This window comes from Prunus avium, chromosome 4 (genome assembly GCF_965620075.1).
Source record: "Prunus avium chromosome 4, drPruAviu1.hap1.1, whole genome shotgun sequence".
In the NCBI taxonomy this organism is placed as follows: Eukaryota; Viridiplantae; Streptophyta; class Magnoliopsida; order Rosales; family Rosaceae; genus Prunus; species Prunus avium.
Genome location: NC_142287.1, coordinates 29,314,620 through 29,326,457, shown reverse-complemented (window position 1 = coordinate 29,326,457; position 11,838 = coordinate 29,314,620). Strand labels below are relative to the sequence as shown.

The 11,838-nt window shown below is 35.5% G+C and overlaps 2 protein-coding genes across 2 annotated transcripts; one reads left to right on the top strand and one right to left on the bottom strand.

Moving 5' to 3' along the window:
- Nucleotides 1–3,274: 3,274 nt before the first annotated feature.
- Nucleotides 3,275–8,522, top strand: LOC110760319 (E3 ubiquitin-protein ligase RGLG4). The gene is made up of 11 exons (XM_021962568.2): nt 3,275–3,783; nt 5,901–5,985; nt 6,095–6,235; nt 6,347–6,460; nt 6,553–6,650; nt 6,768–6,847; nt 6,993–7,098; nt 7,182–7,309; nt 7,649–7,775; nt 8,131–8,187; nt 8,262–8,522. Exons 1-11 carry the CDS (start codon nt 3,532–3,534, stop codon nt 8,346–8,348), a joined length of 1,275 nt encoding a protein of 424 aa, XP_021818260.2. The 5' UTR covers nt 3,275–3,531; the 3' UTR covers nt 8,349–8,522.
- A 138-nt stretch (nt 8,523–8,660) lies between these two features.
- On the bottom strand, nt 8,661–10,862 carry LOC110760317 (pentatricopeptide repeat-containing protein At3g24000, mitochondrial-like). The gene has a single exon (XM_021962567.2). It carries the CDS (start codon nt 10,594–10,596, stop codon nt 8,995–8,997), a length of 1,602 nt encoding a protein of 533 aa, XP_021818259.1. The 5' UTR covers nt 10,597–10,862; the 3' UTR covers nt 8,661–8,994.
- Nucleotides 10,863–11,838: the final 976 nt, after the last annotated feature.

The window sequence follows — 11,838 nt, the reverse complement described above, 5'->3', positions numbered from 1 at the left end:
ACTGTGAAAATCTTGTTGCCAAAGAAGTTGGTAGTTGGTAGTTGCTACTCGCTAGTTACTTCCCACATTCAAGCAAAAAAAAACCCTTTACTCTCCTCAAAGCTCCTATTGTCATCTCCTTGTTTTTGTCTCACCAAATCCACAAACATCCAATGGCCAAAGAGAAAAATCCACAAAGCAATTCCAACAATCCACTCCTTTCCTTACGGTCACTACATCACCCCATCCTCATGGATAGAACAATGACATTGTTATATTTTTAGTCTCTTTTTATGATTTTGATGAGAGACCCATTTAGTTTTGGAAAATGTATCACAATTACAAGTTATTGGGAGCATACTAATCGATGGAATGAATGAGATGTAAATAGTTAATATAACATGGCCATAGATTTTAGGTTGTAACTTGATATCGAGTGAGTTTGTTGATGTTGCACCCATGAAGTATGGAAGGTGTCAACTAATGGGAACTACTCAAGAAGGAGTTAGGACATGAACTAAGAGCATCTCCAACCGAGATGTTATTTGCCAGGTAGATGATCTAATGGAAAGTTTTGACAGCAAGTGATATTCCAACCAATGTGTTAAAGCTGACTTGGAATAAAGGCTAGAGTTCTTCGCCGCAAATTTGACAGCAATGTCAAATTCATTTTTTTTAGTTTTTTAATAGTAGAGTCCCATCTAAATGCAACTTTCTTTATAATTATATATATTTTTAATAGCGTGGGTCCCATTTTGTGATTAATATTAACTTTTTACATTAGTAAAATAGTAAAATGATGTTTCGGTTGGAAGAGGAGATTGAAGATGTTAAATTTCACTGCCACATCGGTCATCAAATTGAAATATGACATATCTTATTTGATATATCCCTTGGAGATGCTCTGAGAGAAGTATGGATTACTTAAAGTAGAGGAATCAATTATATTTCTACATAGAGATTGATGATCAAAAGGCACTAATTTGATGATTTATTATGGGAAATATAAAATAAGAGCATGTTATTGAACACGTTTGCATCATAATGCTTAATTGGTGTTGGAGTTTAGAGATTGGATTGGACGTAATTGTCATGAATTTTCTTGTTTTGTGGTTGGGAGGACTAGTTAGTTTCCTTATATGTTCTATTATGCTAATCAATATAAATTCTTTCTTCTATTTTTTTAGGGTAATAATTTCCCCAATCCAATTTTATCCACTTATACTTCTTTTTAAGTTATAAAATGAAGTGTAAGTGGATAAAATTTGAGTGGGGAAATCACCACTCTTTTTTTAACGTTAGAAAGAGGGAATGAGGGAAACTCACATACACAAATATCATAGAGGCTTGAACCCATGACAACTTAGGAGCACACTAAAGACATGAGTCAATCCCACCAACGGCGGACCCAATAATTTTTAAGAGAATGGGCAATATTCGAATGAGGATTACTAGTACCATTTCATAACTTTATAATTAAAAATTATAGAGAGAGCCACATCAGAAAATAATAATTATAAAAAACACATATTTAAAAAAAAATTAGAAATAAAAAAACCAGAAGAAAAAAAAGACCAAAAGGAAAATAAAAATAAAAAAATACAGACCTTGCAATTGCAAGTTGGGTCTGTTGGCTTCTTCAATTCAATTCAAATGGAGTGAATGTAGACTCTCTTTATATTAAATTATTAATAATACTAATTGCACTTTGGCAGCAGGTTCCTAGAATATAAGGCTTTATCTATTTCTTTCTGTTTTGCCCTAGTCCAAAACGACGTCATTTTGGTCAGGGACTTTAAAAAAACGTACGCAGGTTGTGCTACACGCAATAGCTCAACAACACAACACCACAACAAACAAAAAGGAGTTTCACTAAGGCATTTCCTAGAGCAGATTGTGGGCACTTCCATGACAGAGTTGAGGGGCAAATTCCACTACCTCCAAAGCTTTTTCTAAGGAAGGGAGGCGCATTTGCACTTCCTTGCGTATGTGTAGATCCGCCAATGAATCCAACTAACACCCCATTGATATTCTAAACTTTCTTAGCCTTGATTATGTACAAGAGGTGAAAATCGTAAATGACCGAGCAACTTTAAAAAAACAATGGAAGAAATCACTAGACCATTTCCAAGAGGCCTATGTCATGGACAAGAAAAGAAAATGATTGCATGGAAAAGCCCATTACACTTGGAGTACATAAATTTTCGTCAATGGACCGAATAAGTTGGATTTGGGAATATAAAAAAAAGGTTTGCCCCCTGAAATCTTCACCTAGCTTAGGTAGGGGTGGGCACGGTTCAGTTTGGATTAGGTTTTGCCTCAAATTGGAACCGAATCTAGTACTATTTATCCGGTTCAGTTCGGTCTAGTTTTAACAAAAAAAAATTATAAAACTGTCTGGTTCGAGTTGAAATGGTTTTGGTCCGATTTCGATATGGTTCGGTTTTGAACCGGATTATTATTATTATTATTTCAAATGATTTTTTTAAAATATAAATTTCAACTGAAAATTTATTTTTTTGGCTTGAAAATTAACAAATTATTCAATTTCATACCAAAAAGAAATATTAAGGCTAGAAAAGAGAGATGTTTTGAAATTAAACTTTGGTAAATATTAGTTATGAGATTAAAAATATAGCATTGGATATAAATAAATATTAAAATTATATATATTTTAATTTGGCCGGTTCCGTTTCGGCCTGGTTCAGTTTGTTGGGTATAGAACCGAAACGAGATCCGATTAGAACCAGTTTGGTTTGATTTTTTGAATTGAGTTTGACTTTTTGGTCAACTTGGTTTTTTTTTCTTCAGTTTTTTCCAATCCGGTTTGATTCGGTTGATTGGTTCTTCAGTTTTGATGCCCACCCCTAGGCTTAGGTATTGAGAAAGAAAAAAAAAATTGATTTGGGATTCTCTCCATTTTTCCTTATAATTCCTCTCCAAAAATGGGTAGATTTCACCAAGGAATTGATGCAATCTTGTACGAGACATTTATTTATTTTTCTTCTTTTTGAGGGGGGAATATTGTGGGAGAGACTAGGAAATTTCCCAAAAGTCTTTTGAATAAGAATAAAATAATAATTTTAAAAAATGTAAAGTGTTAGAGCATCTAAGTAATCCATATGCTTCTCACTAACGGCTCTTTTTTCACTCATTTAATATAAAAAAGTATGTCACATCAAATAATTAATTATAATGTAATATTCTAGTATTAGGCATGTTTGTAATCGTATTCCAATATCATATCCGTGTTATCAATTAAAATGAAGTTTAGCCCATTGAACACTCTTCTTCACTGATAAGTAACGTTCTATTAACAAGCCAAGCTCCCTTTTATTTTTCAAAAAGTCGTCTGCTGAGTCTGCTGCTTTAAATTGTTCACAAAAGCATAAAAAAAAGCTACACATATTCCTTCCCTCAGTTCCTTGCAGCTCCCATAATTTTATTTAATTTACCAATAATTAGCTCTTAATTTGTTCTTTGCTGTATCTTTACATCTATATATATAGTTACTTGGGTTGGATTGGAACTTGGAGAAGAACATAAGATGTTATGGGCAGCGTCATGTCAATTTTCAAGAAGAAGCAGAACAGCCGTGGAATTCCTAGAACCAGCTCTGGTGGGACCAGCAGCAACCCTAGCATCACTGCCAGAACGGCGTCGTATGGGCCTAGCATGTTCAGCAAACCCAGCATGAGTGAAACCAGTAGCAGCAAACCAGATCAGGGTACAGAGAAGAAGCTCTCTTCCCAGAAGAAGCAGAAGTACGCTTATATCCCTGATAACTTTTCAACCCTGGAACAGGTCTCTCTCTCTCTCAAAAACAATTAATTTCTTGCTTCTTTGGGTTCATTTGTTTCTCCGAAATTGAAATTAAGCAGATAACAGAGGAAGGTTTATTCAATAAATTCACATAGAAAATGGGGAATCTTTTAAATTTTTTTGAGAAATTATTCTTTCTTTTAGAAGAATCATATAAATTGTCTGTTTTCAGAAGTGTTCAACATAGTTTTCCAACATGTTTATAATTTTCTTGTACTTCAAATATTTATTCTTTGTTCTTGCAAATAGCTTTCTCTGGATTTCTGTTTTGTTTTTCTCCTGGAAGTATCCCTTTGGTTTTTGTTTTAGCTGTGAGGTTGCTAACTATGATGGACTTTTCTCAGAAAATCGAATTACAAATAATTTAATAAATAATAACAATGTCAGCCTCTAGTCAAAATCAATCTATATTTTCTCTCTCTCTCTCTCTCTAATTCTTCATTAAGTTCAAACTTTGAAATGTCATAGCTTTCATTTTTCATAAAAATAAAATGAAAACTGAAAAAAAGACATGATAGTAGTAGCAGCCGTTAGTTTTGGTTGGTAAACATTTTAATACCATCTTCGACATCTGAAATATAGTATTTAAGGCTAAAAAAAATTCTTAACCAAGTCCGTGGGACGGTAAGAGAAATGAGTTAGGATTAAGACAGAGAGTTCAATTCCTTCCAATATAATAAAAAGAAAAAAGAAAAAAGAAAGCTAATCCGTAATAAAACAAAAAAAAAATAGCCATCACACTTTGATTGTCATCCTATCGAAAAATTGACTAATGTCTATTTTATACAAGCGATATCGGAGAATAATCCTTAGGGCTAATTTTCTAACTATAGTTAAGTAGTGTTAATGGTTAGTTGACTTCTACTTTGATTGTCATACGAAAACAAGATTAAATGCTCGATTCTTTTTTCACTCTAAAAAAGAAAAAAAAAAGATTTCATGATTATTGGCTAATGGTTTTGGTGCTATAATCTATTTTATGGTGGTTGGGCGTGGACCCATCTCAAGCAATTCAAAATTGATAACTAAAATCCAAAACAGTCGATGATCTCGAAGGCATTATAGCGTTTTTATTTTCTTTTTATCTAAGTGGTTTGCTTACTCCAATAATCATACTTACAAAACATAATGGGGTCTACTTAAAAATAATTTAGCTTTTCTAGTAAGTGGGTGGGTGGACTCTCAGTGATGGCATTGGCATGTATGTTGCTATCCCATTGGATATTCTCTCAACTTCTAGTCAAGCTGTGGTAGTGTTGAGTTGACTTGGAGTGTCCCTTAAACTTGTGTCCAAACAAATTGGAAAAGTGCTTTTTAATTTTAATTGTATGGGATTGTCTTAGAACTATGACTGTTTGATATGATACCTTTAAGTCAATTGTTTAGAATTTATAATAAAACAACAAAAATAATATAAGGTCCTCTGTTCGAACCCATGTGGCTAAGGCTATGTTCAATTTATTTAACATGTTAGGTTAGCTATTAGTTGTTATCAAATAATTATAGTAACCATGCATGTTGCACGCGTTTTTCTTTACGGAAAGATTTGCGTTACTGACGTCAACGCGTCTGCATTCATTTGATTGAAGAATCAAGAATCTGATTTTTTTTCTTTTTCTTTCTAAGGCATCTTTTGGTTTTGGTTTATTTAGCTTAGCCAATGGCTATAGCACACAGACTAGGGCTTGCTTTTGTAGGTGGTCCTACAAGCCCACCACAATGGTGGTCTTGTGAATGTGAATGTCATGATTCAAAGTAAGATTTGTGAAACACGAGGGGTGTCTTCTTTCTCTCATTATCACTTCACATGTTTCATGTTTTAAGCTTGTAAAATAAAACGTAATTGTTGGAAAAATTTTACGGTCATGCAAGTTCCTTGACTAGTTTATGTACTGCCGGTTCGACCGGCTTGATACAAAACTGGTTATCTGTAAGTGCGGTTAACCGTATTATAGAAAATATGTAGGTTCAAGATCCTCGATATAAGTTTGAATAAAAGAATAATTATTAGGGTAAGTTTGTGCATTCGAACTATATAATGAAGATTGCTTAAACGGACTGTCATAGTACAAGTTGTAATTGGCTCATTCCTTTTGCAGGTGACAGATGCCTTGAGAAAAGAAGGTCTAGAGTCATCTAATCTGATTGTTGGAATTGATTTTACCAAAAGCAATGAATGGACAGGTTTATGGATGTACAGAAAAACTGCAATTTTTATATATATCATAAAATATAAACAGATAATTGTAACTTGTATATCTTTGAAGCTGATTTGCTGTTGTTTTAACTGAAGGCAAAGTTTCATTCAACAACCGGAGCCTGCATGCCATTGGAAATGAACCTAATCCATATGAAAAGGCTATCTCCGTAGTAGGAAAAACTTTGGCTCCATTTGATGAAGACAACTTAATTCCTTGTTTTGGCTTTGGTGATGGTAAGGCCCTGCTTCCTCCGACAGTTGAAGCTCTGGACAATTTTCTTTCATTTCCTATTTTGATCACTGGACTGGATTGACTTCAACTTTCTCACCTTTTTTTTTTTATAGCTACCACTCATGATCAAGAGGTGTTTAGCTTTCACACTGATCATTCACCCTGTCATGGTTTTGAAGAAGTTTTGGCCTGCTACAAAAGAATAGTACCAAGTTTGCGACTATCAGGTTGGTAGAATCTTATCATTTTGTGTTCTTTATGAATTATAATTTGGCTTTTGATAAGATTTACAGCTTAATACATATATGTTGTATTTAAGGGCCAACTTCTTATGGACCTGTAATTGAGGCTGCAATGGATATTGTGGAGAAAAGTGGTGGCCAATACCATGTATTAGTTATCATTGCAGATGGCCAGGTTTAAATCTAGTGCTTTCTCTCTGTCTCTCCTCCCTCTCCCATGTATGTGAACAATCTTTTTCCTTTTGCTCTGAGTGAACGGTCTTTACTAAGTACGGCTTCCTTAACTGTAAAGGTCACAAGAAGTGTCAATACTAGTGACAATGAATTGAGTCCGCAGGAGGAGAAGACAATCAGATCAATTGCAGATGCAAGGTAGAACCTGGAAATTAAGCATATTTATGCAGTTGTCATAACAAAAGGCACTAGATGTGTCAATTTATCAGGCATTACTTGCACTAATATAGCAGGCATATTGAGTTGAACCTACAAAATTTACTTTAAAAACTTATGTAAGCAGTTTCTATCCACTCTCCATTGTTCTTGTTGGAGTCGGTGATGGTCCCTGGGAAGACATGAGGAAATTTGATGACAAGCTCCCTGCACGCGAATTTGATAATTTTCAGGTATAATTGTAGCACTAAGTTAATTTGAAATGGAGAGTTTTTAAGCATACATTGGTTCTCTAATAGATTCTTTTTGTTTGTAGTTTGTAAACTTTACTGAAATTATGTCTAAACGCTCAACTCCTTCTGAGAAAGAAGCTGCTTTTGCTCTTGCTGCCCTCATGGAAATCCCAATCCAGTATAAGGCAGCTGTTGAACTTGGTATACTTGGGTATGGTTAGCCAAATTTTCTATGAACTTCCTGAGTAGGGAACTTTCTATAATCTTGGTACCTTCTGATTCACTAGCATTGCCTGAAAACTTATTTCTGCAAGCCACTCGAACAAATTTAGACAACCAACAATTCAGATGAGGATAACCTTAAAACTGATGTGAATATAAGGAAGTTTTATTAAAGATTTCAAAGTTGTTATTGGAAAGAAATAAATTGAGTTATATTTCATTGCTATTGTAGTCCCAACCCAAACATGCCTTCTACAGAAATATCATTTTGATTGAACTAACCACTTGCATGCTTTTTTAACATGAATCATATTGTACCTGGAAAAAGACATACGACAGGGAAAGCAAAGAAAATTGTTCCACGCCCTCCACCAGTTCCTTACACTCATCGTGCACCGCCAACTCGTGAACCAAGTGGTCTTTCAGCAGCCGTGGGGGATGACCGAAGCGAGATGGTACAGTTAACTTACCCATGTTCTTACAGTTTCTGTGTGTAGTATGATATTGATGAAAAAAAAGGTGGAACATGCATAAATATGAGTCTGAAGTAGTTAGGAATAGGGCTGAAACAGAGGTTTACCTGCTCAGTTGAAGCTATGCAATGTTTGTGAACAAATTGGTAGGATGGTCTAACCATACCGGAAAGATGTTTAATTTCCAACACATCTTGCCCAATCTGAAGTTATTGTAGGTTGTTGGCTTTGCCATTCTGAATCATCTTTGTTTGAAGATCTGATTGGCAAAGCTCTCAATTTAGGGGTTTCATGTGAGATTACTGATTTATCTTACTTCTTTTCAATTTCAATGCAGACCTGCCCAGTCTGCCTGACTAACAATAAGGACCTAGCCTTTGGCTGTGGACACATGGTGAGCTGCATTAGAAGAACCATTGCCTTTGTTCCTTGCTCTTTTACATGTCATTAACTATTGTTTCATTGCAGTCTTGCAGAGATTGTGGACAAAGATTGTCCAACTGTCCAATATGCCGCCAGCCAATCCGCAGCCGTCTTAGGGTTTTTACCGGATAACTGCACTAAGGGATTCATGTGTATATCAGGTTGTGTATATCTAGAATGTCTGCATTCTATCATTGGCGCCCAGATTGTACAGTTTTCTAACCCAAATGTGTAATCCTGCTTCTGTTTTTAATCAACTATTAAATATTTGGTTACTTTAAATCACTAGAACTTGTGACTTGTGCATTTCTGCTACTCGTTTCCAAAATCCAGCTCTTGGAACAGCCTCCTCTGTTCATTCTAGCTCCAAATTACTCTCTCATTGTCCAATACTCCTGAGAAATAACACAATAGCTTCAAATTAGAGATGGAGTTCAGCAAGTGAGAATTCCTTTTGTCAACATTCCTGAAGTGGCGAGTGAATCTGATCCAGTTCTAATTCATGTTTCAATTAATTTGCACACAATGAAGTCAGTTTTGTCTTCCTGAATTTCGGAGTGAATTAGATAATTCCTTCTTCAATTTGCAAAAGGAATCAAGTTAATACAAAAATGAGGAGTGACAACTTGTAGTACAGCAAGGCACTAGAGTCGAGGTATCCAGCACAATTGCTCTAACAGTGACGGTGACCATTATAAGCAAGTTTTCTTTACAAGGTACTGGACTAACCGTCCAAAGTATTTGCACCTTACACCTCTTCTGAGGCACAACAATCACATTAAACCATTACTGTTTGGTCTTCAATTATCCTATCCAATCTCTCCAATGTGTTGAAAATCTGGTCTGTATATGGGTGAGACTCATCATCTGCTCCAAATGTGTGGTATGTGCAATCCATCTCAATTGAACTACTTCCGGTTGGCTTCTTGACGTTCTTATCTCTGAGTAGCTTCCTCACTCTAGCTGCATCCTCCCATCTACATGCATCTTCATACATGCTGGCCAGAAGAATATACCTCCCAGCATTTTCAGGGTCCAAAACAAACAACTTCTCTGCAGCTCCTTCGGCGAGCTCTATGTTATTATGTATTCTACAAGCTCCAAGTAAGGCACCATATACATCTTTCCCTGCCTGCATGGGCATGCTCTCAATAAGCTTGACCGCCTGGTCAAGTAACCCAGCTCTTCCCAGAAGGTCTACTACACAAGCATAATGTTTCTCGTTTTTCTCTACTCCATAATCTCCCATTTCCTCGAAAAGCTCCAGGCCTTTCGTAACCATCCCTGAGTGACTACAAGTGGACAACAAACACAAAAATACAACACCATCTGGGTGTAAGCCGGACTCCACAAAGTGGGAAAACATTTGGAGTGCCTCATCTGCATGTCCATGCATTCCATAACACCTCATCATTGCGCTCCACAACACTACGTTTTTTTCACCGATTTGATCAAAAATAACTCTGGCAATGGTTACACGGCCACAACTTGCGTACATAGAAATGAGAGCGCTGCCCAAAGCAGCATCAACTTCCACACTAGACTTTATAGTGTATGAGTGAATCCAAAAGCCCACTTCGATGGCTGATGCTTGAACACAAGCTGGAAGAATGGAAACAAGAGTGGCATGATCAGGCAAGCTTGTGGCATGATCTTGCAACATAGCACGGAAAAGCATGAGAGCCTCATGCGGATATCCATTTGCCGTATACCCCGAAATAATGGAATTCCAACTAACAGAATCTTTCCAAGGGATTTCATCAAACACTCTTCTTGATATCTCAATTTCCTCACACCTAGAATACAAGGCTATAAGAGCATTCCCAACAAACAAATCTGAATGAAGCCCACATTTCACAACATGTCCATGAACAATCTGACCATGCTTTCCATCTTTCATTGCACCACAAGCCTTGAGCACAAATGGGTATGTGTACTGGTTTGCAGGCACACCACTCAACCTCATTCTATCATACATTTTAAGTGCTTCAACAAAAGGCCCCACATTTGCATAACCCTGAATAACCATGTTCCACACAAAAACGTCTCTCTCCAACAACCTATCAAACACCTTACGTGCAGTTTCCATGCTTGGTTCACTGCACCCAACATACTTGCCAACTAGCTTTGCAACAACAAATGGGTTTTGCTCAAAACCTCCAATGATTATCTGGGCATGCAGTTTTTCGATTGATTTGGTGCTTCTACAGTGTTGTAGCAAGTAGGTATAGAGATAAGAGTCTCTGTAATGAGGGATCATGTATGTTCTCACACCACCAATGAAAAATCCTAATAACCTAAAGGGTTCCCTCCATGAAACTAATAAAAGCTCTGCTTGCCTAGCTAAACCATTCATTTGGGTCTTCAATAGCAGCACCATCACAGAAGACACGGGCAATCACCCAGATGCCACCATGGAAGCAGTCTTTCTGTCCTTGGTAGATAGTTGTTATAGTTGTGTGTAATTGACCAGAGTGTGCCTTGGAATGGCCTGGCTGAAGCAGATAATTTGATGCCAATGTTCCCTTAATTACTAATTATCGTAGGTAATCCCATATGTAGCAGCAGAATTGTTAACAACATAGATCATTGACATAAACCTAGAAGAATAATCAATCATGGGTTCAAATATAGCACACCAACCAAATATAGGTTCTTTACATATTAATTTTGGGCGCCAAAACAATTAAAAATAATTAAAAATTTAGTGAGGAATGAAACCCGAAACCGAATACTTCTATTTTTATTTATTTTTTAAATTTATTTCATATTACTGTCATATAAATAATCACAGCAAGTTTCACTTAAACTGACCCGAACAGCGATGGTGAAGCCCAGTGTTTAATTATAATACTAAGCCGTCCGTTTTTTTTTTAAAAAAGAAAAAGAAAAAAAAAAAAGCCCATTCGTTCCTAAAAGCTAAGGGGTCGTTTGGCACGGCGGACTATCATGGACTGAACTAAATCCGGAGGCTGTCTCGGATTAGCTCGGATTGGCCTAAGCTAGATTAAGTACTGACCTATGTTTGGTGTTGCGTCGGACTAAGAAGCTTGATTGTAAAAATAGTGAAGACCTATGTTTGGTGCTGTGTCGGACTAAAAAATAATTCTTATAATATTTGAATTTAAATGGGGTTTTTGACCTAAAATATAAATAAATGCTACAAAGAAACCCAATTCAAAGATTTATAACAATATCTGGCAAAAAAAGAGAGAAAGATTTAAAACAATAATAAAAAGAAAACAAATAAAATTCTGTTTTTTTTAAATTTATGAAGAATAAAATTTTGATATTTGTTTTTTGGCTTCTCAAGATTAATCTAGTTGGTCGAAACATTGTTAAAGGAGCTAAGCTCACTCTATATAATTCTAGCTTTTTCAGGACCAAGTAAAATAATAATTAAAAAATTATATATATATATATATATATATATATATATATATATATATATGTATAATTTTTGTATATTTGACTTTTGACTTCAAATTGAAAAATATAATTTGACAAGGTAAAAATTGCTTGCGATAAAGAAAGCATCACATCATGAATTATTAAACTTGTTTCAATATCAAAAAAATATCAAACATTTGTAAATGACTATAGTTTGATTTTCCAAATGCAA

Excerpts from the sequence above, each read along its gene's own strand:
- LOC110760319 (XM_021962568.2), top strand. The coding sequence starts at position 3,532 with ATGGGCAGCGTCATGTCAATTTTCAAGAAGAAGCAGAACAGCCGTGGA. Across the intron at positions 5,986-6,094 it reads CAAAAGCAATGAATGGACAG|GCAAAGTTTCATTCAACAAC; the intron begins GTTTATGGATGT and ends TTTTAACTGAAG. Across the intron at positions 6,848-6,992 it reads AGATCAATTGCAGATGCAAG|TTTCTATCCACTCTCCATTG; the intron begins GTAGAACCTGGA and ends TTATGTAAGCAG.
- LOC110760317 (XM_021962567.2), bottom strand. The coding sequence starts at position 10,596 with ATGGTGCTGCTATTGAAGACCCAAATGAATGGTTTAGCTAGGCAAGCA.